This window comes from Delphinapterus leucas, chromosome 13 (genome assembly GCF_059928025.1).
Source record: "Delphinapterus leucas isolate spDelLeu-1000000601 "Yukka" chromosome 13, BTC_Dleu_Yukka2, whole genome shotgun sequence".
NCBI lineage: Eukaryota > Metazoa > Chordata > Mammalia > Artiodactyla > Monodontidae > Delphinapterus > Delphinapterus leucas.
In genome coordinates this window covers 60,320,094-60,344,967 of record NC_143141.1, presented here as the reverse complement: position 1 = coordinate 60,344,967, position 24,874 = coordinate 60,320,094, and the positions used below count along the sequence as shown (strand labels likewise).

At 43.0% G+C, this 24,874-nt stretch overlaps 1 protein-coding gene and 2 pseudogenes across 2 annotated transcripts in view; 1 reads left to right on the top strand and 2 right to left on the bottom strand.

Annotated features, from left to right (window-relative positions):
- Positions 1-24,874, top strand: part of LOC111174837 (uncharacterized) — a 37,801-nt pseudogene that overhangs the window by 644 nt on the left and 12,283 nt on the right. The window contains exons 2-3 of the transcript XR_002644572.3: positions 138-238; positions 8,370-8,464. The product of XR_002644572.3 is annotated as an uncharacterized LOC111174837 (transcript). The remainder of the gene's footprint in view (positions 1-137; positions 239-8,369; positions 8,465-24,874) is intronic.
- On the bottom strand, positions 11,431-12,877 carry LOC111174835 (large ribosomal subunit protein eL6-like). The gene is given in 3 exon segments (XM_089923240.1): positions 11,431-11,630; positions 11,633-12,188; positions 12,759-12,877. Coding segments are annotated over 3 exon segments (828 nt in total). The 5' UTR covers positions 12,846-12,877; the 3' UTR covers positions 11,431-11,445.
- LOC111174836 (ubiquitin-ribosomal protein eS31 fusion protein pseudogene) lies at positions 12,198-12,747 on the bottom strand (annotated as a pseudogene).

The window sequence follows — 24,874 nt, the reverse complement described above, 5'->3', positions numbered from 1 at the left end:
TAGCCTTTCTAAGCGTCAGTTTCTCCACCTGTGAAATGGGCACCCTGACAATAGTGCTACCTCATTTGTGCCGCCCTGAGGTTAAATGAGAAAGGGAACGTGCTGGAGCAATGTCAACGATGTTTTCGTTTCTCTAGGTATCGCTGCTGTCCTCAGCTCTCCTGGATCTTCCGCCCACCCTGCCCAGGGCCTCTTCTCCATACTAATTCTTGGTGGAGCAGTCGGGGCGGCTTTACAGGTAGGCACTGAAGACGGCCGCCTCAAGGACCGGCGGTAGGCTCTCCCTCGGGATTATCTGCCCGCTAGGTTCTTGAAAAACCTAAGGGACAGTTATTTCATTTTTTTAAATGATGTCATCGCCGTCTGACATCAACCAGGCACGTAGCGATTAGTGGAAGTTGAGGGTGCGGACTGGGATGGTAGGTCCGCAGACGTGGACTCCACATGCCGGTCTCAACAGACGCTGGGCCACCACGTGCTCTCTGGGCTCCTCTTTCAAAGCGCAGATCCTCCACCCCCAGCCCCCGGGAGAACGAACATTCTTTCAGCTTTAACTCTGCGCTAGAGCAGCGAGAAAGGGAAAGCCAGAGCCCCTAGGCGACTGGGTGGGTGGGATCCACTTCCCCTGCCGCCCACCCCCGCCCACGACTGCGGTAAATGTGACACTGAGCGGAGTTGGAAAGCCCCGGGTTTCACCGGGCCTAACCGCCGACTGCTTTGCAGACGCAGCACCGAAGAGCCGCTCTGCCGCGGTGTTCCCCCAGATGGCTCCTTGTTTTGATTTTGAAACTTCCATTCCAGCCAGAGCGCCAAGGCCGAGAATCAGCCCTTGCAGCAAGACGTGCTCCCCTCGTTCCCCCCCCCCCACACACACGCTACAGCCACAGACCGCATAAATCCAGGTGGAGACAGGTCCAGAAACACAGGTGCTATAAATATCCCAGTCCGGCGAGCGGGGAGACACAGCTCCCGGGCAGCCCGTCCCCACCCACCCTCCTCTGAGCCCAGCACTTCCGGCCATCGCTGCGCTGCAGGCTGCTCTCCGACTTGGGAGGGGCGGGCTCCATCCGTAGCAGAGGCCTGGCTTCCTTTTCCTCGCCCGAGAGCCCCTGAGTGCCTAACCTGAGGGTTTTCTCTCCACTCTGGATACACCTCCCGAACTCCCAATCGCAGACCGTTTCCTCCCTCCCCTGGTATTTTTTAAAGGCTGTGGCCAGTCTTCCTGAAATGCTGACTTCTCTTTCAAGATGGATGGGGGATGCTGCCTTAGGTTAGAAGGCAACGAACGAAATCACATTTTTAAATGTAAAATTTGATTCTAAATTTTTGATGGCGCTTTTCGTTTTGGTGGAGGTGGGGACGGATGACGGTGGGGAACAGGCTGCAGGCAGAGTAAATCTAAAAGAGGGGAAAAAAGAAGCTGGGAGTACACACATGTAAAGAGGGGATATCTCTCCGCTGGAAAAGAGAGTTGCTGTCCCAGCAGGCTGGTTCCCAGGAGCTTGGTGCGGCTTTCTGAGCCAGTCTCCTGAGCCTGGGACTTTATGGGGTGCAGCTCCCTGAGAAGGAGCCTGTTGGACACAATAAGACTGCTCTGGGAAAAAGGTTAATGAAGTTCCACCACCTGGGCTAAGGGATTCAGACACAAAAATTATTCCCAGGAAACTCGGACATCTGATGGCTCCAGGAGAGGGTGGCAAAGAGCAAGGCAGGTTTGGAGATAATGAGTGAAACAGATCTGAACCACCAGTTTTCAAATGTGTCTGTAAAAATAAGCTTTAACTAAATGCTAAATAAAGCCCTGGTTTAAAAAATGAAGTCACACTCCTCTTCCAATGTGGGCGCTTACTCTCGAGTTGCTGTGCTAAGGAAGCACTTGGTCAGCTCATCCTGCTTAGAATGTACTATTAATTCCCCATTTTACAGATGAGAAAACTGAGGTCAGAGAGGCTAATTAACTAGTAGAGAAGAGTTTCGAACTCAGGGATCTGACTCCAGTGGTTACCTGTGGAACCTCTGCTGTAGGGTAATGAGCTCTGATGGTCTCTCTGACCAGAGATTGGCATGACTCCACTTCAGCCTTCAGCTGTCTTTAACAGTGAGGAAGACATTGCTGTAACACCTGCCTGCCTCTAGTAGACCCGAGTGATTGCAGCCTCATTGAACTTGATGGCATTCCTGAGGGGGCCAGGCAACCTACCCTAAGACCCCAGTGTATAGAGGAACAAACCCTCCGTAAGAGGAGGACTCTGAATGGACTGGATGCAGTCACCAAGGTCAGCCCTTCCTGTGTGATTTCAGGACCACAGGGAACCCCAAGTGGCCTCCTTACTAAAAATCAACCATAAAAGAACCATTGTGCTTAACACAGAACCAGATGTGTGCTTAAATTTACACAGGTCACTGCTATCTCACCTTGGGCCATGGGCCAAGGCGACCCAAAGATATATTTTGTCTGGCTTTCCTAGCATTTTTAAAAAGTTGAGTTAATTACGTTAAAAAACGTTTAAAATTGGAAGATTGTGCAGAAATATCTGGATTTTTTTAGCTTCTCCCCCCACCCCCCAGTCTTTAAGAGCTGGCCACACTGACATGTACTCTGTGGTCCACCCCAGTCCCAGCCATCCCACCCTCCTGCTTGGCCCATTGACATTTGAATTTGCTGACCCCCATCTTCCTCACTAAAATGCAATTATTCACTAAAGAGGTAACTGTTGAGTCTAACTAGTCACATTCCACTTTGGCTATCTTTTCTGGAGAGCTGGTTAAGGTAGAATAGTTGAGGTAAGTTAAAGTGAGGGTAGGAGAGAAAGTGGGGTTCCCCCAAACAAAGCGTCAGACCATACCAGAACAGAGCAGATTTCTGAGTTCCCAGAAGACCACAAGATGAGAAATTGGTGTTCGAACAGCTGACATGGATGTCAGAACATCACCTGTTTCCCAGGAGCTCATCCTTTCATTTAACTTAGCAAACACCACTCTTTTATTAGCATCCTAGGCAGCCTTTCCCAAACCTGCTTCTGGAAGTGCCTTGGGGAATGTCCAGAAGCAAACCCTGGAGGTGATTAGAGGGCTGCCGACTCAGGCTATGAGTGAGCCCAAAGGAATGGGGCTGAGCTTTCAACCAGGACAGAGCTGAGCCCAGAGGAGGAGCTGAATGAAGACGAGGGGTTTGAGCAGCCAGGAACTGAAGCACGACCTCATTCACCAAGATGGTGAGCAGCTGTGTTCTCTGAAGCGTGGACCACATGAGGGAGAACCATCTTCCCCGAACTTGGAAGCTTTTCTGCCAAAGCAGTTTATCGTGCACGCAGAGAGGTGAAAAGGTTTTGTATGGAGACGTAAGAAGGGATGAGATGGGCTTTGACGGACTGTATGATAGTCCTCGGGGCAACCTCAGCCTTCTCCAAATGCTCATCTGGGAGAGTTTCAGCCCCGTGAATATTTGAACTCAGACCTTTTTGGCAGTAGTCCATGGGACAAGTGTGTCAACAGAGCCCCAGATGTATACTCTGGGGTGTGGAGGGCGTGAATGTGATGAAGTACTTTTAGGGCTTTTAGAGAAACAGGAAATACAGTTATCAGAGACAGGAAAATCTATTCAACTTCTTTCAAAACCAGTGAGTGGATAACATGGCCATCAGAATTGTCACAACTGCTAGGTGAAGCCTTTGGAAAAGAACAAATTAGCAGCAAAGGGGTAGGAGAGGCCCCTTCGGGGAGTCGGCAGGCTGGGGCAGGGACACACTCTATTCAGAGAGCCTCCTCTCCCCTGCTGCATCATCAGGAGCCCCTGAAATCCCAGCACTCAGTCTTGCCGCCATCATCTGTGCATTGTGTCCTCGTTCCTGTTCATGTCAGTCCTAAAATCTCCCTGGCTCCCAGAGGCCCTGTCTTTCCCCTATTCTGTGGCCTCTCCCACCCTCCCCAAGTCCTGAAACTCTTCCTCCGTGACCTCTGGAGTTCATAATCCGTGATTAGCAAACTCTCCTTTATCCTCAACCTGTTGTCTGAGCATCCTCTTCACTTCTGTCCCTGTGGGACACCCAGCTCTCCCCTGAGTTCACTGCTGCCCTCACAGCCTTCTCCAGCAGGGCCTGATTTTGTTCTCTCACAGCCCCCGTCCCTAGACCTGGAGGTGAGATAGGTGTCCTCCTTACTGGTCATCGTCACCTTTAGAAGTATTCCCTTGCACACCACGTTGAATTTCGTGTTATCAAATTATACCAATCACTGCTGTCTTCTCCTGACCCCCAGGCATTATTTTGCAAACATTCTAGGTCTTGGTTCACTGTCACTCTCACCAACACTGTCTTAACTCCTGGCGGTTCGGTATAGAGTAGATGACGCTTCCAATACCCCAGCCTCTCAGTCTCTTGAATTTCTCTCCTCCAGTGATTTTCCCTCCCCTCAACCCATAGCTGTGATTACACACAACTGCAGTCCCTCCATGATCTCAATTTCGTGCCTCCCCCTATCTTTCCAGCTCACCTCCTTGCTTGATCCCAGCCATCCTCTGACCCCACCAGAGCCTCCAATATGTTGATCCCACTATACCCTTCACTGTTGCCCACCCCTTTGATGTTCTTAATCCCCTCCTGACCCAGTGTAAATTTCATAGCCATGCCTAGCCAGAGAAATACACACAGCCCCACTGCTTGACCTCATTTTAAGTTCATGCTGATGAAACGTAAGTGGGCCCTTAATGCTGCCCAACAGTCACACTTATGTTTCCCTGATCCGTTCACTCACCTGTGCTCCTGGGTGACAGTTCTGTACCTTCTTTTCTCTTCTCAAACCCTTAATATTCCCTTCCCATTCTCACCCTCAGCTGAATTCTAAAAGAATCTAATTGGATTCTTTTTTCACTGGGAAAATAGAAGCAACACGAGGAGAAATCTGCAGATTCCCACCGTCACATTCATCCCCTGTCCAGCAGTTGCATCTTCACACTTTGCCTTTCCACCTACTGTCAGAGGTGACCCATCCATCAAAAGCAAATTCCTCCACTTGCGCAGGCAACCCAGTCCCTCTCACCTACTCACGGATATTACTCAGCAATTCTTCCTACACCAAATTATTACTCTCTGCTGGATTCTTTCCATCAGCACACAAACATGCTATTATTTCCCACATCTTAAAAAAAAAAAAAAAGCCTTTTAATGACTGTACTTCCCTTGGCAGCCTCTCTCCCATTTGTTTGCTCCCCTTTAGAGCAAATTCCTCAGAAGAGTCATCTGTACTTGCTATGTCCGGTTTCTCTCCTCCAGTCCTCTCTTAAACCAACCCCAAATCAGGCCTATATCCCTCAGTGCTCCACAGAAATTATTCTGGTCCAAGTTACCATGGCTTAATAAATCCAGTGGTCACTTCTCAGTTCTCGTCTTATTGATTAATAACATCTGATATAATCAACCACATCCTCCTCCTTGATGCACATTCTTCCCTGGACTTCCAGAACACCTCACTCTCTTGGTTTTCCTCCCCTCTCACTGCTCCCACCTTCTTGGTCTCTTTTCCTGGCTCTGCCTCTTTTCCCTGACCTCTAAGTGTTGACGTGCGCAGGGCTCAGACCTCAGTCCTCTGCTCTTCCTTATCTACCTCTTTTGATGATCTCATCTAGATATGTGGTTTTAAATACAATCTATGCACCCATGACCCACATTTATACCTAGTCCAGACCTCTGCCCTGAACTCTAGACTCATATATCCGACTGTCTGCCCCACATCTCCAAACTCAAGATGTCCAAAACTAAACTCTTGAGATGCTCCCCAAACTTGATCTACCTGCAGTCTTTCTTATCACAGTTGATGGCAACTCTATTCTTCCAGTGGCTCAGGCCCAAACACTGAGTTATCCTTGACTCTTGTCTTCCTCTCACATGCACATCAGATCTGACAGGAATTAACTCTACCAACAGAATGCATCTGGAATCCACCCACTTCTCACCTCCTTTATGGCTGCTGTCCTAGTCAAAGCCACCGTCATCTCTCACCTGGAATACTGCTGTGTCCTCCTATCAAAAGTCTCCCTGCTTCTACTCTGGCCTTCAACACAGAAGCCAGAGTGATCTTTTTTTTTTTTTTTTTTTGGCTGCACCTTGGGGCTTGTAGGATCTTAGTACCCCGACCAGGGATCAAACCCATGCCCCCTGCAATGGAAGTGCGGAGTCCTAACCTCTGGACCTCCCGGGAATCCCCAAGAGTGATCCTTTTAAAATATACTTTAGACCACATCACTCTCTAATCAAAACTTCTAAAGCCCCCTGTCCCCCATTTCTTTTAGGGTTACTCTTTAATAACTCCCCATTTCTCTCAGTGTAAAAATGGAAGTCTTTACAATGGCCAAAGAGTTCCTCCATTATCTGCCCACTCTTCCCACCACACACCTCCCTGGCTGCCTCTTTGGATTATTTTCTTTTATTTATTTATTTATTTTTTAAAATTTTGGCCACGCCACCTGACTTGCGGGATCTTAGTTCCCTGACCAGGGATCGAACTCGGGCCCCCAGCAGTGGAAGCACAGAGTCCTAATCACTGCACCGCCAGGGAATTCCCTGTCTTCCTCTTTGGATACTCCCTTCCTCACTCATTCTGGGAGTCCAGCCTCCTTGATGTTATTCAAACACACTAGGCGTGTTCCCACAGTGAGGTCTCTGCTCTAGCTCTACCCTCTACCTGAACGCTCTTGCCCCAGAAATCTACTTGCCAACCTTCTCATTCCTTCAGTCTTTAGATTCCCACGTTTTCAATGAGACCCATTTGACCACCCTGTTTAATACTGAAACTTGCCCTTTCCCTACACCCTGACACTCTTGATCACCCTTAACTTGCACAACCTTGTTCGTTTTTGTCCCCATAGCATTTATTATCTCCTAACATACTATGTAATGTATATACTTATGTTTATTGCCTATTATCTATCTTCCCCTGACCCCACCCCCACAGGGATCTTTCTCTATGTTGTTCACAAATGTATCCTAAATGCCTAGAACAGTGCCTGACACATGGTAGGGAAACAATATGTATTTTTGGGGAATGAATGAAAATAATCCAGGCAGAGAGGGACTTACTCCCTCGCCCATCAGAAATGTCTGGGCCAAGAGCAAAAGGGAAAATGGAACCAGAAAGAACAGTTGGAGCTGACCATAAACACATGATTCACGGGCAAAGCCAGGTCAAGTCGGAATGAACAAACTGTGTGCTCATAGTCACTAGATAGATAGATAGATAGATAGATAGATAGATAGATAGAATCTCCCACATGGTAGGTAATAAAGCGACTTTATTTACCACATATAGAATAAATAAAAGCCTGGGCCAATGACACCAACTTATCCGATTCCCGTCACTGTCAGTTGCTTTTTAGCTGTTCTCCCAGCCCTAAGTGAGCCAGTTACAGTTGACCCTTGAACAGCGTGGAGTTTGAACTGCCTGGGTCCACTTATACACGGATTCTTTTCAACAAATGTACAGTCGGCGCTCCCTTTTCACGGGCTTTGCATTAGGGGATTCAACCAAGCATGGACAGCAGATTAAATTTTGATCTGGGGTTTGTTGAATCCGAGGACGCAGAGGGTCGACTGTATCCAGTGAACTATGCCATGTTATATAAAGGACTTGAGCATCCACGGATTTTGGTATTTGCAGGGGCCCCTGGAATCAGTGCCCCGTGGATACCGAGGGACAACGGTACAGTTTGTCAGAGGCACCACAGAGAGTAAAGGCAAAAGGACAGGGTCCTACAAGTGAGGACTTTGAAAAAGAAACTCCTCTCTCTTCACCTCTTCCCCCAAGTGCCTTCGCAGTAGGGGATAGTGCAGTACCAGATGTTCGGGGCAGTACCCAAGCCATTTCCTCAGAATTCTGCAGTCATTGGATGCAGATGGTTAATAGCTCTACTTGCCTGGCCCCCACATGTCCACTGCTAACAGAGGCCTTCTGGAGTCCATGCCTTCCTTTCCCATAGGGATTGCAGCTTCCAGGCTGACTGCCAATGTATTCCTTCTCGAAAGATGCCAGTGTTATGCGAGGAGCCTCTGCACTAAGGATAAACAAGTTAAATGAGGCTCCTAAGGCCCTCCAGACATTTTAGTTAGAGACCCTGGGGTATCAGCCTTGTGGCTGCACCAGGGGCTTGAGGCCACCGTAGGCTCTGGGGCAGGAGGCTTTACCTGTCCTGAGGAGAAATAGAATCTCAGAGGCTTTACAGAGTTGAGGCTTCAGCTCACAACATGCCTAAATAACTGCAGGCAAAGCTTCCAGAGGGGTCTGGGCAGAAGCTCCAGAAGATCCCCCTTGGCCAGACATGAAGACAAGACCCCAATTCCCAGGACAGACTCGAACCAAATTGCCTTCTTCCAAAACAGGGGCATCCTCAGCTACACCTTTCATCATAAGGAACGTATGTGCATTGATGGAGCTCACCTAGTGCCAAGAGAGTGGCAAAAGGCATTGAAATAAGGTAAGCCTACGTCATTTCTCCATAGAAAACATTCATTCGTAAGGAAGGCATTCATCTTTGACATGAATAGGGACGCCCTACGAGGTTCAGAGTAAGCACGAAACACAGCAGAAGAAGCAGCACTCCTGTATAAAAATATAATTTAGGGAATTCCCTGGCGGTCCAGTGGTTAAGACTCGGCAGTGGCACTGCAGTGGGCCCGGGTTTGACCCCTGGTCAGGGAATTAAGATCCCACAAGCCACGTGATGCAGCCAAAAGAAACACCCCCTCCCAAAAAATATATGTGTGTATATATATATATATATATAATACATATGTATATATATAATACATGTATTATATATGTGTATTATATATATTTTTTAAATCAGTTAAAATATTTACCCAGTCCCATGAGAAAAAGGTCAAAGGGCTTAAGTATATTCTCAACACTCAATCTAACTTCTCTTTCTTCCACTCAGTTGCCCCTCTTTTGTTCCCCTTCACTCTTCCAAAACTCAGCTCACAATCCTCCCCCACCCTGTGTACCTCCATCACACACACACACACACACACACACACACACACACACACACACACACAGGCTCTTGATGCCCTTCCTCTCTCCCTGCCTCCCTGGACCTTTCCTTTTCTGTATTTCCAATGTAACAATGCCTGGATGCTCAGGCTCCTTCCAAGTCTTAGCTCTTCCTTGTTCTTACTCTGTTCAGCACAGTAGCAGACCAGCTGAGCTAGAATCTTTCTCAGGCAGTAGTCAGGTGAAGCTCTACATGTTCATGGGGAGGTATTGTGTAACCCTATGCCTTTCCTCCACGTCTCTTTGAAGGATGTCATTTTATACCCACATCCATCATCATTTTCTTCTTAGGAGAAAAGAGAGCAAGAGAGGAAAGACAGAGTGAGAGCGGTCAGAGCATGTCTGGGGGAGGAAAGACATCTTTTGATCTGCTCCTTATACATAGCTCAGACGCCTACACTGGACAGTGCCCAGACTATCAGTGGACTCTGAGACATTCCTATGTTAGCCTAATTAAAAAAGAAAGCTGAACACAACCAACAAGAGGTTAAGGCGCAAAGTCAAAATGGAGAGGATTCTGTAGGCCTCTGAACTTGAAGCATTCAGTGTGAAGGCAGGAGCTGGGAGAAGAGAGAAAACAGAGAATTGTGTTTTTGATTATTTTTTTTCTGATTACAAAAGTAACATATGTTCAATGTAGAAAACCAGGAAAATACAGAAAAGTACAAGAAGGGATTGAAAAAAAAGAAACAACACTTGTGATCCCACCACCCAGATATAATCAATGTTAACATGTTTGTTTACCTTTCCAATGTTGTTTTCACACATATTCTTTTTTTAATCAAATTATAAACATAGTATATATGCTCTCTTAGAAATTTTTTCTCCCTTAACAGTGTATCCTAATTTTTTCCCAAGTCATTAAATACTCTTCTACAATATGATTTGTTAAAGCTATCTATGATTTTGTGCTAGAGGTATGCTATCGTAGATTTATCAACCAATTTTATGTGGCAGAGTATTTAGGCTTTTTCCAAGCATGGGATTTTAACTGTGGCAGGGTTGTCTGCACCACCCCTGTTTTCAGCTAACAAGCTAACTGTGTTAGGTAAACAAGGTAACCTTCTTCCCTTACGGGCAGATAAGGATCACTTCAAAGGTCTATACCCAAGAGGACCCTGCCTTGACAGAAGTAACTCCTCACAAGCATTCAGCTGTCCTTGTGTTCTTCAGGGAAAGCCTGGCATTAGGCCTTGAGCAACCTTAGGTCTACTGGCCAGGCCATTCTTGAGCAGACGGAGAGAAAATATTTGTCATTCTAAGTCATGGAGTTGGCCCAATTTATTCAATACATCATTCTCAAAAATATTTTTTGTGCTAGACCTGAGCTGGATATTATAGAAGAAAAGGTATGGTTTCTGTGTTTCATAAACTTTTACTCTTCATGGGTTGACAAACATATAGGTGTGAAAGAGTTAGGTAGAAACAGATTATGTGTGAATGACTAAATGCTAATCTGTGGTTCAAATCGCAAGGGCTTTAGGAGGTGAGAAAAGTATAAGCACAAGGTAGAATTGAGTGGTTTGAGAAGACTCCATGGAACAGGTGGAGCTTGGAGGCAGGGTGGGCAAGGAATATTCCATGTGGAGGGGACACAGAGGCCAGGAAGCACAGGAAGCAAGAAGGAGGTTCCTGTGGCTGCAGCTTTGGGAGAGATGGTCAGTCAGACCAGATAAGCCATATATGGGGCACATGGGTAGAGGGCCAAAAAGAAGTTTGACCCTAATTCTGTAGATGTTTCCCCTTGTCCTGGAGGTGTCACACCAAGAAAGGAAATGTCAAGTCAAATTCAAGCTGAGTTGTTTTTGTTTTTTGGTGTGTGTAGGGCCAGGGGCGGTGGAGGATGGTTTATAAACAGAACTTCTCAAAGCCTTTAATATTGTTCATTTATGTGGCAAGGTCAAGAGAGGGGGAAATTGGACTTCCTAAGAGTCTTTGACCACAGAACTCTTTTTATCATGGACCATTTCCTTTGGTGTTCCATGAGACACAATTAGGAGCTAGTGACCCACCGAAGATGTTAGAGCTGGAAAGTAATGCTTGAGGGAAAACAAAGTTTTGGAAGATTAATCTCATGGTAGAATATAAGGTGAGCAAGAGGGAAGAGAGCCCGGATTCAGGCCATACAGTTAGATGATTGAATAAAGCCTCCAGATAAGTGGGCAGGGTTGAAGCACACTGAAGCAGAGAATGGAGAACAAAGCATTGATTGAACACAGGGCTCTGAGGAAGGTACAAAAGTGTCAGAGTTCCTGGGTCTTGCAGGAGCTCGAATAAGCATTAATTAGGATTTTGATTGCAAGAGACAGAAATCAACTTGAAGCAGCTTAAGCAAAAAGAGTGTTTTTTGTTTTTTGTTTTTTTAATGGACCGAATTATTTAATTAGGTTCTTTGTAAGAAATTTAGAACACTACTTTGTGAGGATAAATTCCGTTTGTAAGAGCGAACACAGAGCGGAGGTAGCCCTGGAGTTGAGGAACAGCTTTGATTCTTCGCAGAATTTGTGAGTCCACAGCTTTCTGATCAACCTTCCGTTGCTCTGTAATCTCGTATTTCTCTCTCTCTGTGTCGAAGATCTCACCTTCCTGGGCTTACGCAGTTTCTTCTTCTTGAAGTAAGCATCAGTGAGATGTTCCGGGATTTTCACACCACTGATATCAATTTTGGTGGAAGTGGCAATGACAGATTTCTGGTGTGTTATCCACAGAGGAACTCGATTGAGGGACAGAGGCCCAGTCACAAGTAGCAGGCCACTGCTCAGCTGCTTCAGGAAAATGACCCTCTTGCCTCTGTGGCGCCCAGTGAGGGTAAGCAGAATGGTCCCACGAGTGATGCTAGCGCGCAGTTTTCTCACATGCTTACTGAAGGGTTTTTTGCCGTGACTCAACAGCTTTCGAGGCACATCTTCAGTAGGATAATACCTAGGCATTTTGCGACGTTTAACCACCCGGGTACCGCCATTCTTGTCACCACCAACTGGTTTTGTGACAGTTGCAAGAAACTTCACCTTCTTTTTCTTTTCAACCTTGGATTTAGCTGCTGAATACTTCCTCTTGTACAAGGCCTTTCTGGAATATCTGCCCATTCCTCTGACCAGGACGGGGTTTCGGCTGCAGTGGGGCTTCCCCTTCTTAACCTGCTTCACCTGTTTTTTTTTTTTTTCATTAGTTCACGTCTTTTATTAACCAATATACAACCACTTGTCTTCTGGTTTGTTGAAACAATAGGTCAGAAAACATTTGCCACAATAATGTCTGTCAAAGTGGCTGGCCATAAAAACTCCAGCACCACGTTCATCTGAAGGGCACTCCCGACGAAGGCGACTGGTTTTGCCATTCTCCTCCACCTTACAGTATTTCAGGACAGCCAGCTTAACCTTCTTTCTCTTACGCTTGTTCTTCTTGGGAGTGGTGTAAGACCTCTTCCTTTTCTTAGCGCCACCACGAAGTCTCAACACAAGATGAAGGATGGACTCCTTTTCAGTGTTGCGTTCGGACAAAGTACGTCCATCTTCCAGTTGCTTGCCGGCAAAACTCAGTCTTTGCTGGGCAGGAGGAATTCCTTCCTCGTCCTGGATCTTGGCCTTTACGTTTTCTATCGTATCCAAGGGTTCGACCTCGAGAGTGACGGTCTTCCCCGTCAGGGTCTTCACGAAAATCTGCATATTGGCGGCTGGTGCCACCGCAGATGGCGGATCCGAAAAGAAGTGCTTCACCTTTTTAACCTTGCCACCAGCATCAGCCTTCTTGGCTTCAGGTTTTTTCTCCTTAGTATCTGGCTTCTCAGCCTTTTCACCCACCATCTTGCGAGATGGGAAAAAGCAAAAAAAAGAGTGTTTTTAAGGAAATAGGGATACTGCATGAAGAACTGAAGCCATGTACTGGGAAGTTGGCAAAAAGTCCCGTGTCTATCTGGTCTCAGCTACTGTGTGTGTTTGCCTCATCTTCTTCATATTCTCTCGCTCTCCTCTCCTGTCCTCTAACATCCCCTCACCTTCCTTCCTTTCCCCGCTCCCCTCTCCCTGTTCTCGTTTGTGGAAGAAAATGGCTTCCCTACAGTTCCTGAGTTTGCATGTTGCACTAAGTTTGCATGACACAGTTCCGGCTATATCAGAAGCTAACTCTCCATGTCTTCTTCCCAATTTCAGATTTCCAGTAGAAAGAATCTTCTTGACCCAGCTTAGGACTCATTCTGTTCTGACTAGGGGGACAGGTTTTAAAATAGAAACATGGTTGCAGAAGACTTACCCTGTGAATTAGTGTGAGGACCACTGCCAGGAAAAAGTGTCTGCTATAGAGTGATGCGATGACCTTTAACTGAAAGCATGCTTCTGGAAGAGTTGAGCGGGAGAACACTATTGGGTTTTTTTGTTTTAATTTTTTTTTGAATTTTATTTTATTTTATTTTATATAGAGCAGGTTCTTATTAGTTATCTACTTTATACATATCAGTGTATACATGTCAATCCCAATCTCCCACTTCATCCCACCACAGCCACCCCCCACCCTGCCACTTTCTCCCCTTGCTGTCCATACGTTTGTTCTCTCCATCTGAGGAGCACACTATTGTTGAATGAGCAGATGACTATGAAGCTTTAAGGCAGCTTCATTAGAATCCATATTCTTGTCCCTTTCCCAAACTGCTTTAGTTCCCAAGTTCTGTAAAAATCTACAGATGAAGGAAGCAGGATACACTGTGGTTAAGAGCATATGTCTGGGGTTTAAGTTGTCTGTGTTTTGGATCCTGGCCTTGAGGACTTCAGCAAGTTATGGAACCTGCCTGAGCCTCAGGTTTCTCATCTATAAAATGGGTATCACGAGGATTAACTAAGATAATATGTGTAAAGTGGTTAGGACAATGCACCTAATAATGTTAGCAACTTAATTTTTAAACAAAAATTAACTGATGGAGCTGAAGTTGACATCAGCAGATCCAAATATCTTTCATAAACCGGACAAAAGAAAGATGCACTGGGAGACGGGCAAGTGGTCAGCTTGGTTCTCCAGACATCCCCACGAACGTGGCCTCTAGAATAGGGGGTTTGGGGAGAAAAATAAGCCACGAAGATCTTGAGGTGCCAACGGGGACTTTAGAGATCACGGGTCATATGGGCCAGTCACACTCCCTTTTGTTCCTAGAGATTTAATATCTACCAGCCTATTAAATGGTCATGATTTGGAGAAGACAAGAAGAGGAATTACTTTCAGCTGGCCCTGGTCTTTAAATAACCCGGGGTACAACATCTTTCAAAACACAAAGGAGACCATGTGTAAAACATTAGTTAAATTCAGATATAAATCTAGTCTTTGACCAGTCCAAAACTAATCAATATGCTATTTTTCTCTCTTTGAACTTTGAGTTTTCTGGCAACAACAAAAACCCCAAACCCCATCCAAAACCATCGTCCAGACAGCCCAGCTCCTATGCTCCCCTCCCTAGTGTCACATATTGTTGACAGACCTACTCTTGTTACCACATTCATTCCAGTGGTGATTCAAATTCTTCTGCAGAAATTGACTTGAAAGACAGAAAATTGCTCTTGTAATCACTTAATAAGGAATCCTGGACAAGGAATACAGCGCTACGAATATAGATTTACTCTTAGCTTTTATGGATGCATTTTTCTCAGTTATTTTCATTGAAAATCATGACGAACTAATTTAAATAGCAAAGTAAACTGAGACGGAAAATTACCCATAATAAGAATTTTGATGAAAATATAGACTGGCCTGGTTTTAAGCATATCAAGGACTCTTGGTTTAAATTACAAATTCGGAGAGATTTGAAATGTGTTTGTTTGAATGTGTCAGCTTTAGGCAAAACTAAACTACTAAGTTCCTTTCCAAAAATCAAGAATCTGCTCTGGAAAAAAATCATGCAGTGTGATGTACAAAGCAGAGGGGAAGGAAAGTAAGTAATGGGTGAGAAAGACCCACCCAAGGACTGCAGCCAGCTTCCCCAGGAAGATTCATGACCATGCCTCAATACTGTCCTGCAATTCTTTCCAAGCGATTTTACTATAACTCTAAATCATTTGAAGCAACTGCTGCTGTTACCAAAGCTATCCTTGCCTCAAAAAGAAGAAAATTCAGGACATGCAATATAATCCTCTCACTATCTAAGAGAGAAACCAGCCCATTTGTCATAAGAACTGAAAACATCAGCTACGTAGTGAATTAAACATTAGAGTTTCATACTTCAATATTATGTATCTTTTGTAAAAAGAAGAAAAGGGGGGGCACACACAGGACACGGTTGGATGCAACAGTGATAAAGTGACTTAAATTTGGTTGACTAACTATAACCTACAAAAACCATTCTATCTGTTACAAATCCTTTTCAGTAAAAGGTAAGACAATTCCATCAACATTTTTTTAAACATTCTGAGCTATTCTCACAACCAATGAATCCTTACCCTTACCAGATGTATAAGCATTTGTGTAACGCAGGGGGTTCATAACTTGGAGAGCGTCATCAAAGGCAGTGCTGACACAATGTTTCTCCCTTTGACTTGAATGCCCTCTTCTTCCCTATTAGGGTGATTATTGTTTCACAGTGTCCCAGGCATGAAAGGACTTTGAAGGGTCACTTTGCAACCCAACTAGCAGCATTGGCATTACCAAAGAGCGGCTGGTTAGAAATGCAGAATCTTGGGGTCCACCCCAGCCTTACTGACTCAGATTCTGCATTTTGACAGGATCCCCAAGTGATTCATATGCACATTGAAGATGAAACTATGCCACTCTAAGTCATAGCCCTGCCTTTGAGCAAAACTGTGCATAACGCATACACTGGTCTCATTCATCTAGTTTCAGGTCCTTTATAGTTTGTCCCGTTTGAGTCATTGAGAGGAAAGGGGAAATATACTCATTTAAGGAAGTCTTGCATAACCTAACAGAGTTAGCAACGTCTTCAATATGTTCAAGTACCTATTCTTAGAAGCACTGCAGATTAGGTCAAAGGAAAGAGAAGCAGAAAATGGAGTGGGTTCAAATACCAAACTCTAATAAAGTAAGGGTAGTACAGAAGCTGAGTCTATGAGGGATGGGAAGAGCAATTTCACCAAATTACCAGTTCCAAAATTGTCTCTGCACTGTGGCTGATTTATAGTCCTGGAAGCTCAAAGCCTTGAAGCTTCTTGCTCTATTTCATTTCGGATTAGTAATTTTTATCTAGTACTTCCCTGCAGCTTAAAATGAAGGCCTTGGAACCATGAAAATGAATTTATGCGGTGGACTGCATGCTCATTCTGTAGCTATCCTATAGGTTTTAGATTTGTAACAAGTTTGGAATCTGGACAATAGAAAATTCTCTGTGGGTTAATGGCCGCCACTTCTAAGCCAAAACTGAAGGACATAGGATAGTCTTGTATGTGTTTCAGGGTCCTCATACTTAGCTGCGCATTAGAGTCGCCTAGATAACATTTTTTTACACAGCTTTCTTGAGATGTAATTGACATAGAATAAGCTGCACATATTTAAAGTGTATAGTAGGAAAGGGACTTCCCTGGTGGTCCAGTGGTTAAGACTCCGTGTGCTTCCACTGCAGGGGGCGCAGGTTGAATCCCTGGGCGGGGAACTAGGATCCCACATGGTGCCATCAAAATAATAATAAAAACAATAAAGTATATGGTAGGATGAATTTTGATATATGTTATATGGCTGTGAAACTATCACCGTGATCAAGTTAATTACCGCTAAAGTTTCCTCGTGCCCCTTGGTAATCCCTGCCCCCGTTCTGCAATAGCTTATCTGCCACTATAGATTAGTTTTCATTTTCTAGAATTTTACATAAATGGAACCATACTCTTTTTTTTTTTTTTTTTGGTCTGACATCTTTCGCTCAGCATAATTTTTCTGAGGCTCATCCAAATTGTTGCCTGTATTAATAGCTGCCCTTTTTATTGCTGAGTAATATTCCATTGTATGAATATACCACAGTTTATCTAACTGTTCCCCAGTGCAGGACATTTGGGTTGTTTCCAGTTTTAAGCAGTTATGAATAACACTGCTAAAAAGCTTCATGAACAAGTATGAGCATATAAGTTTTCATTTCTCTAGGTAGACACCTAGAAGTGGGTATGGTAAGTGTACATTTAACTTTAAAAGAAACTGCCAAACTGGCTCCCAAAGTGGTTCTACCATTTTGCTTGCTCACCAGAAATGTATAAGAGTTCCAGTTGCTTCACCTCCTCTCCAGGAATAGGTGTTATCAGTATTTTTTATTTTAGCTATTCTGATAGATGTATAATAATATCTCCATTGTAGTATTAATTTACATTTCCCTAATGACTGCTGATGTTGAGAATCTTTTCATGTGTATATTTGCCATCCTTATATCTTCTTTGGTGAGAGTCTTTCAAATCTTTTGCTTATTTTTTAAATTGGGTTTTGTTTTCTTAATTGTTGAGTTTTGAGTTCATTATATATTCTGTATACAAGTCCTTTGTCAGATATATGATTGACAAATACTTTTTCCCAATCTTTCTATTCTCTTAACAATGTTTTTCAAAGAGCAGAAGTTCTTAATTTTGATAAAGTCTCATTTATTAATTTTTTGATGGATCCTACTTTCTGTGGTATAACTGACCCAAGGTCACAAAGATTTTCTTCTATGTTTTCTTCCAGAAGTTATATAATTTTAAGTTTTACATTTAGGTCTGTAATCCATTTTGAGTTAATTTTTATGTATGAGGCAAGGTTTGGAATGATGTTTACTTTTTTGCATGTGGATATGCAATAGTTCCAGCACCATTTATTGAAATGGCTGGCCTTTCTCTACTGAACTGCCCTTGCACCTTTGTGAAAAAGCCAGTTGGCCATATACTTGTGGGTGTATTCTAAATTCTCCATCTGTTCCATTGATCTATCTTTATACTAACGTCACATTTTCTTGATTACTATAGCTTTATTGTTAGCCTTGAAATCCAACTCTATTCTTTTTCTAAGAAAGATAAGAACTTTAGAATGAACTTAAGTTTTACAGTGTTTATCAGTTTCTGGGTTTTAAAAGTCTAGTAGTGTGATTTTGATTGGGATTGCATTGATTTTATAGATCTATTTGGGGAGAACTGACATCTTAACAATTTTGAATCTCCTGATCCATGAACACAGTATATCTCTCCATATATGTAGGTCTCTCTCAGCAATGTTTTTTCAGCATACACGTCTTAGACTCCTTTTGTGAGGTTTAATTTTAAGTAGTTGATATTCTTATGTACTTGTAAATGCTGATGTTTATATAAGTTCAGTTTCCAGTTGTTTGTTGAAATTATTTAGAAATACAGTTGATTTTTAATATTGATCTTGTATCCTGCAGCCTCGCTAAACTCAGTTATTAGTTTTGCAGCTTTTTGGTAGATTCCATAGAATTTTCTATATGGATAATTATGTTGTCTGAGAATAAAGACAGCTTTACTTCTTGTCCAGTCTGACTTCCTCTTATATTTTTTTCTTGCCTTATTGTGCTGGCTAGAAAATACATTGCTGAATAAAAATAGTGAAAATGGACAACCTTGCTTTGTCCTTGGTCTTAGAGGAAAGACAGTCAGTCTTTCCCATTAAGTATGATGTTAGCTTTAAGTTTTTCATAGATGCCTTTTCTCAAGTTGAGAAGTTCCCTACTTTGCTGAGAGTTGCTTTTTTGAAAATCAGAAATAGATTTTGAATTCTGTCAAATTATTTTTCTACATCTACTGAGATATTCATATGGTTTTTCTTTTAAGTCTGTTAATATGGTGAATTACATTGATTGATTTTCAAATATCAAACTAACCTTGCATTCTTGAGGTAAGCCGACTTGCTCATTATTTATTATCTTTTATAAATATTGTTAGATTCTATTTGCTAAAATTTGCTTAAGAATTTTTGCATCTATACTCATGAGAGATATTGATCTCTAGTTTTCTTTTCTTGTAATATTTTTGTCTAGTTCTGGTATCAGAGTAATGCTGGTCTCATGGAATGAGTTGGGATATAGTCCATCCTTTTCAATTTACTTGAAGTGTTCATGTGTAGAATTGGTATTATTTCTTCCTTAAATATTTGATAGAATTCACCATCTTGGATTGAAATTTTCTTTGTGGGAAGAATTTTAACCACTAATTCAATTTATTTAATAGATGTAGAGTTATACAGGTTATCTATTTTTTTAATTAAATGGTAAATTGCATCAAAGAATCTTTCCATTTCCTCTAATTTGGTCATATTTATTGGCACAAAGTTATTCTTGATATTCCCTTATAATACTTTTATTCCATAATATCTATGGAATCTGTAGTGATATCACCTCTCTCAATCCTGATATTAGTAATTTGTGTCTTCTCTCTCTTCTTTTCCTGATCAGTCTGGATAGAGGTTTATCAATTTTATTGATCTTCTCAAAGAACCAGCTTTTAATTTCATTGATTTTTCTCCATTGTTTTTCTGTTTTCTATTTCACTAATTTCTTCTCTAATCTTTATAATTTACACTTTTCTGCTTAGTTTAGGTTTAATTTGCTGTTTTTTCTAGTTGCTTAAGGTGGTATCTAAAGCCATTGGTTTGAGACCTTTCTTCTTCTATACTGTAAGTGTTTAGTGGTATAAATTTCCCTATAAATGTATTTTGGCTGAATTTCACAAATTTTGATATGTTGTGTTTTCATTTAGTTCCAGATATTTCCTAATTGCCCTAATTCTCCTTAGACCTGTAGGTTATTTGAAAGTATGCAAATTTGTTCCCAAATAATTGGCTATTTCCCAGATATCTTTCTGTTACTAACATCTAGCTTAATTCCACTGTGATCAAATTGCACACTCTTCTGACTTGGATATTTTTTAATTTCTTAAGGCTTATCTTATAGCTAGAATATGGTCTATTTTGGAAATTTTTCTGTGTGCTCTTGAAAAGAATATATACTCTGACATTGTTAAGTGGAATGTCAATTAAGTCTAATCGGTTGATAGCATTGCTCAAGTCTTCTATATCCTCACTGATTTTTCTATCTTACTTTTTCCGTCAATTATTGAGAGAAGGGTTTTGAAATCTCCAACTATAATTATAGGTTTGTTTCTTTCTCTTCTACAATTCTAAATATCCCACTGCCAAGGCTACACATGATACCAATTAATTCAGAATCTCTGGGGGCGTGACCCAGGCATCAGTATTTTTTTTAACTCCCAGAGTGATTCCAATGTGTAGTCAAGTTTGAGAACCACTGCCTTATGCAGTCTACATTGCGGATTCAACAGATTCTCAAATGCATTATCTTATTTAATCTTCATACCTGCCTTTGAGGTAGACGTTATTCGTTCCTATTTTACAGGAAATGAAATTGAGTCATAGACAGTTGTCCAACATCACACAGTTGATCAGAGGGCCTAGCTGGGACTTAAACCCAGGTTACCTAACTCAAAGTTTTTTACTTTGAGGTACTTATATTTTGTTCTGTGAGATGCGTTTATTGACTCGAATTCTGTCTGTATTTCCATCCTGCTCCCCTAACACACTCTTTTGGGTTGTGGGCAGAGTCGTGTCTAACCCTAAACTTATAATTTTCACTGGACCTACCACAGTGTCTGTACCCTGGAGATGATTTTAAGGCTTTTTGTTTTCTCTTGAAAGATCTAAGTATCTGGGTTCATCTGACCACATAGTAGTCATCAATCTGCCTTTTTCATGGTCCATCCACAATCTAAGTTTTAAATCAACTGTAATTAACACTGGCACTTAACACAGGCTCTTCTCCAAAAAGCTTCTCAGGTTGCAGACTGTCAGCCTGCTTCACTCCATCAATACACGACATTGGCAGCCTGGGACCAGGATTCGTCCTGAGCTGCCCATGCAAGTTTGGGGCAAGATTATAAGGGAAGAGCAGCTTGGGGTGGATGCATCTCCTGTGGGTAAAGGGTGTTTTGTTTGAGTGCTTCCAAGTGCTGGTACGCTATGATTAATTAAGTTGGCCAAGGGTTAATATTTAAAAATCAGGAATGATTTGAACCATTCCTCCAAGTGAGTTGCTCAGCTGCCTTCAGGGAAGGCACCCAAAATGGACCATTAATGTTAGAGAAAGGCTAATATAGGATGCCTCTTTGGCTCTCTCTTTTTGTTCACAGGTATCATCAGACTCAATATAGACTAATGAATGGATGTGAGTTTGTTCCTTTTTGTAAATATTCAACTCTGCAAATCCTTTCCCCCACTGCCTCTTGGACCTATTTCCTGTATCTGTTATCTTTAGATTCTCTCATCTGACTCCTACTATTGTCAATTAGTCACATTCTGAGCTCAAGATTTGATAGTTGCTGATGTGACTTCCTTTAGTTTTTGAATATTTTTTCACTTACTGCCCAAAGTTAAAACAACCACAACAAGTTAAGGAGCTTGAGTATTCTCTTTTTTAAAAGAATTATTTATGGGCTTCCCAGGTGGCACAGTGGTTGAGAGTCTGCCTGCCGATGCAGCGGACGCGGGTTCGTGCCCCGGTCCGGGAAGATCCCACATGCCGTGGAGCAGCTGGGCCCGTGAGCCATGGCCGCTGAGCCTGCGCATCCGGAGCCTGTGCTCCGCAGCGGGAGAGGCCACAGCAGTGAGAGGCCCGCGTACCGCAAAAAAAAAAGAATTATTTATTACTAAAATAAGTCTACAACAACACTAAAGGTATTTAAAAAGAAAAACATCACTCATTTTTTCCACCATTTAACACAACCACTTTCCCTTCTCCCAAATTTCCTTTCAGTCTTCAGTCAAATATAGAAATTACATTATTATAATACAATTACATAATTTTAATGTTCATATAATTTTTGTGTTCCACTTTTTTAGCATCACTTAATAAACACTTACCTTGTATAGTCTTCCTAATCATCATTTTTTGTGGCTACATGGTTTTCCACAGATATATCTTAATTTTTTTAACCATTCCTCTGCTATGTTTCCAATTTTCACTATTACAAGTGATTCTCCCATAAATATCTATATACGTATAAAGATTTCCTCCCCCCTTCTTCTTTTGAATTATTTCCTTTGTAGAAATTTCCAGGAGTGCTATTACCATACTGAAGGATTTGAATGATTTTCAGGGATTATGAGCTCTTAAATAGGCAGCACCACACAGAGTTCATAGCCCACATCATCTCTTGATTTGTTGAATTGATCATGATATGGAAGAGCCAGGTTACTTCCTAAAGCACCATTCATTGTCCAATCTTATCCCACAGAGCAGCTTGAGCAATCAATACAAATAAAGGCATCTCCATCACCTTATTCTTTATTCCACTGAAACCCACTAAAAAAAAAAAAAAAATTCCTCACACATTTTAAGTGATGAGATGAGCTTTTGTAATAAGTTTTAAGAAACTCCAGAACAAAATCATAGGCAAATCAAGGATGCACCTCCTGAGATAAATCCTGTCTTAGCAATGAAATGAGGACACACTATGTGCATGGCAGGGGGACAGTAGGAAGAAGTTGCAGGTCAGTTATGACTGGAACGTCTGTGTCACAGTTGTCCCCTGCAAACTGGTTTCTGGGAGCTGGGTCAAAGCAGCCTGAGTTCAAAGCCAAACACAGACAGCAGCTGTTGAGGATGTAAAGTCTCTGGTTGGGGTGGATAGGGAGCTGGGTGTGGTCACCCATAGGCCAATTTCCACCCCACCCTGCAAGCCCAGGGACGGGGGTTGAGAAGAGGGAACTTCCTGTGTTGCATTCCGGTGCTCCTTTCTGGGCTTAGTGGGAATCTGCGAGAATGCTGGAGACTGGCTGCCAGGCCTGGCTGCCCTACACACACTCCCTCAACCGTGTTCCACTGCAAGACACCGAGGCTTCTGAGAATGCCACGTCCAGGGAGCCAGGATGCACGACTGACCTGGACGGCTGCGCTGTCCTGGCCATAGCCCTGGATATAAAGTACAAGTAAATCCCACTACCATTCTCGAGGGACTGAGGGAAACTGCAGGGAGCACGTGGATCTTTCCTGCCCTGCACAAGTAAGCGCTAAGCCACCAGGTCGACGCCAGCCCCTTCCGCGATTTCCCAGAACGTTTGACAAGAGCCCGCAGGCTGCATCACTGAGCAAGGAATCTTCATTATTCATTTCAACATCACTCTTCTTGGAAACCCTGACTGTTCCACTCTCCAGAAATAATCCATCAAACTTTTCCCTTTGTTGAAGTCACACTGCAAAAACTCCCATAATCAAATTCCCCACGTTCGGATCCCTGCTGACGTTATGTAATAACAGAGTCCAGAGAGAAAAGAGTGGGTCAGACTATTTTTTTTTCTTTCTCTCTCTATCTTTTAACTTTGTATCATGAAACGTTTCAAACACACACAAAGTGAGACAGAATGGAATAGTGAACCCCCATGTTCCTACCACCCAGTTTGAACAATCTCTACAGGTGCCAATCTTGTGGCAACTAGCACCCTACTTCCATCTCCTTCCCCCACAAATATGCACATTTTTTTAACTGGAATTTTTAAAAGCAAGCTCCAGACACAATGTCATTTTACTCATAAATACTTCAGTATGCATCTCTATCTAAAAAGGACTTTCTTTTTTGACATAACCTCTATAGGCACTAGTATTTAGCAACTACTGGTATTTGTATGGTATTGATATTTAGTGCAAGGTATGACAATAAGGCCTTTTACACAATTTAGTTAATGAAATCTCATCTTAGCAGAGAAGCATCTTAGAAATTCACAACCTCCCTGGGAGAAAGAAATGCTCTGGCCTTGAGAACATTGCTATTTGCATTTTACTCATGAAGAAAACTGCTCAGCCAACTCAGGGTAAGCTGTGGAGAGGCTGCAGTCCAAGAGACGGCAGAGCTTGGAACAAGAGGCGTGTCAGAGCCTGACTGGCTCCATCCACCCTGGATATTCAAGGTATTAAAAGGACAAAGCTTCCTCATCTGAAAACTTCCTTTAAAAAAAAGACAAAAACAAAAATCCTTCCTCACACCCATAAATTACATTTTCAAGATAGAAACACGCAGGCTTCTTAAAAAAGTAGTGCCTTAAAAAAACAAACAAACAAACCCCACCATTCATAAAAAGAGTTTTGAAAAATCCAAATTATGTTTCTACTTATCAAGTGTGTGTGCATAGGGAACATTAGAGGAATGTTGCTTCAAGCCTAAGCAATCTCAGTGTAAGTATTTCTGTTTGCTGTGTGCTCTTCCTTTGCAATCTCTGCACCTAATCTATGTACCTGCACTCAGGAGATACCGGCAGAGGAGCAGGACTCACCCTAGGAAAGGTTCGACTGCACAGCATAGCCTTGGGGTGTGTCTCTGCCTCAAGGACAGGCTGATAAACCCACTCTCAGTCACACAGGCTTTGGCCTTCTAACTCCAGCCTCCTAGACTCAAAACCCCAGGTGAGCCTCGAGAGACAGTCGCAGCGTACTGCTGATTTTCCCTGATGATTGATTGCCCTTACTTTATGCAAGATTGCTCAGTTTGGATGGATGCCCTCCCTCCTCAGGTCCAGTTCACCGTGGCTGGAGATTGGGATGTGTGACACAAAGGAGCTGCCACCCACCATTGTGGGTGAGGACTCTGCATGAGGAGGGAGACAGATATTGTAACCCTGTCAGCACTGTACATAGTGCCTACTGAAAACTGAGCTACTTTCATAGGCTTCAATAGATGTTCCCTCCACCTGGCCCACTCTTGCAATGTCTGTGTGACTTGCCCCTTTGCCACCTTCACCTCTTTCAAGTCTCTACACAACTACCCCATATCAGAGGGGCCTTCCTCCCTCGCCCCACATCAAATGCTGCTCTTCAACCCTTTCTTCTGCCTTGTCTGTCTCTAGACCACTTATCACAACCTGATACATGGTTATC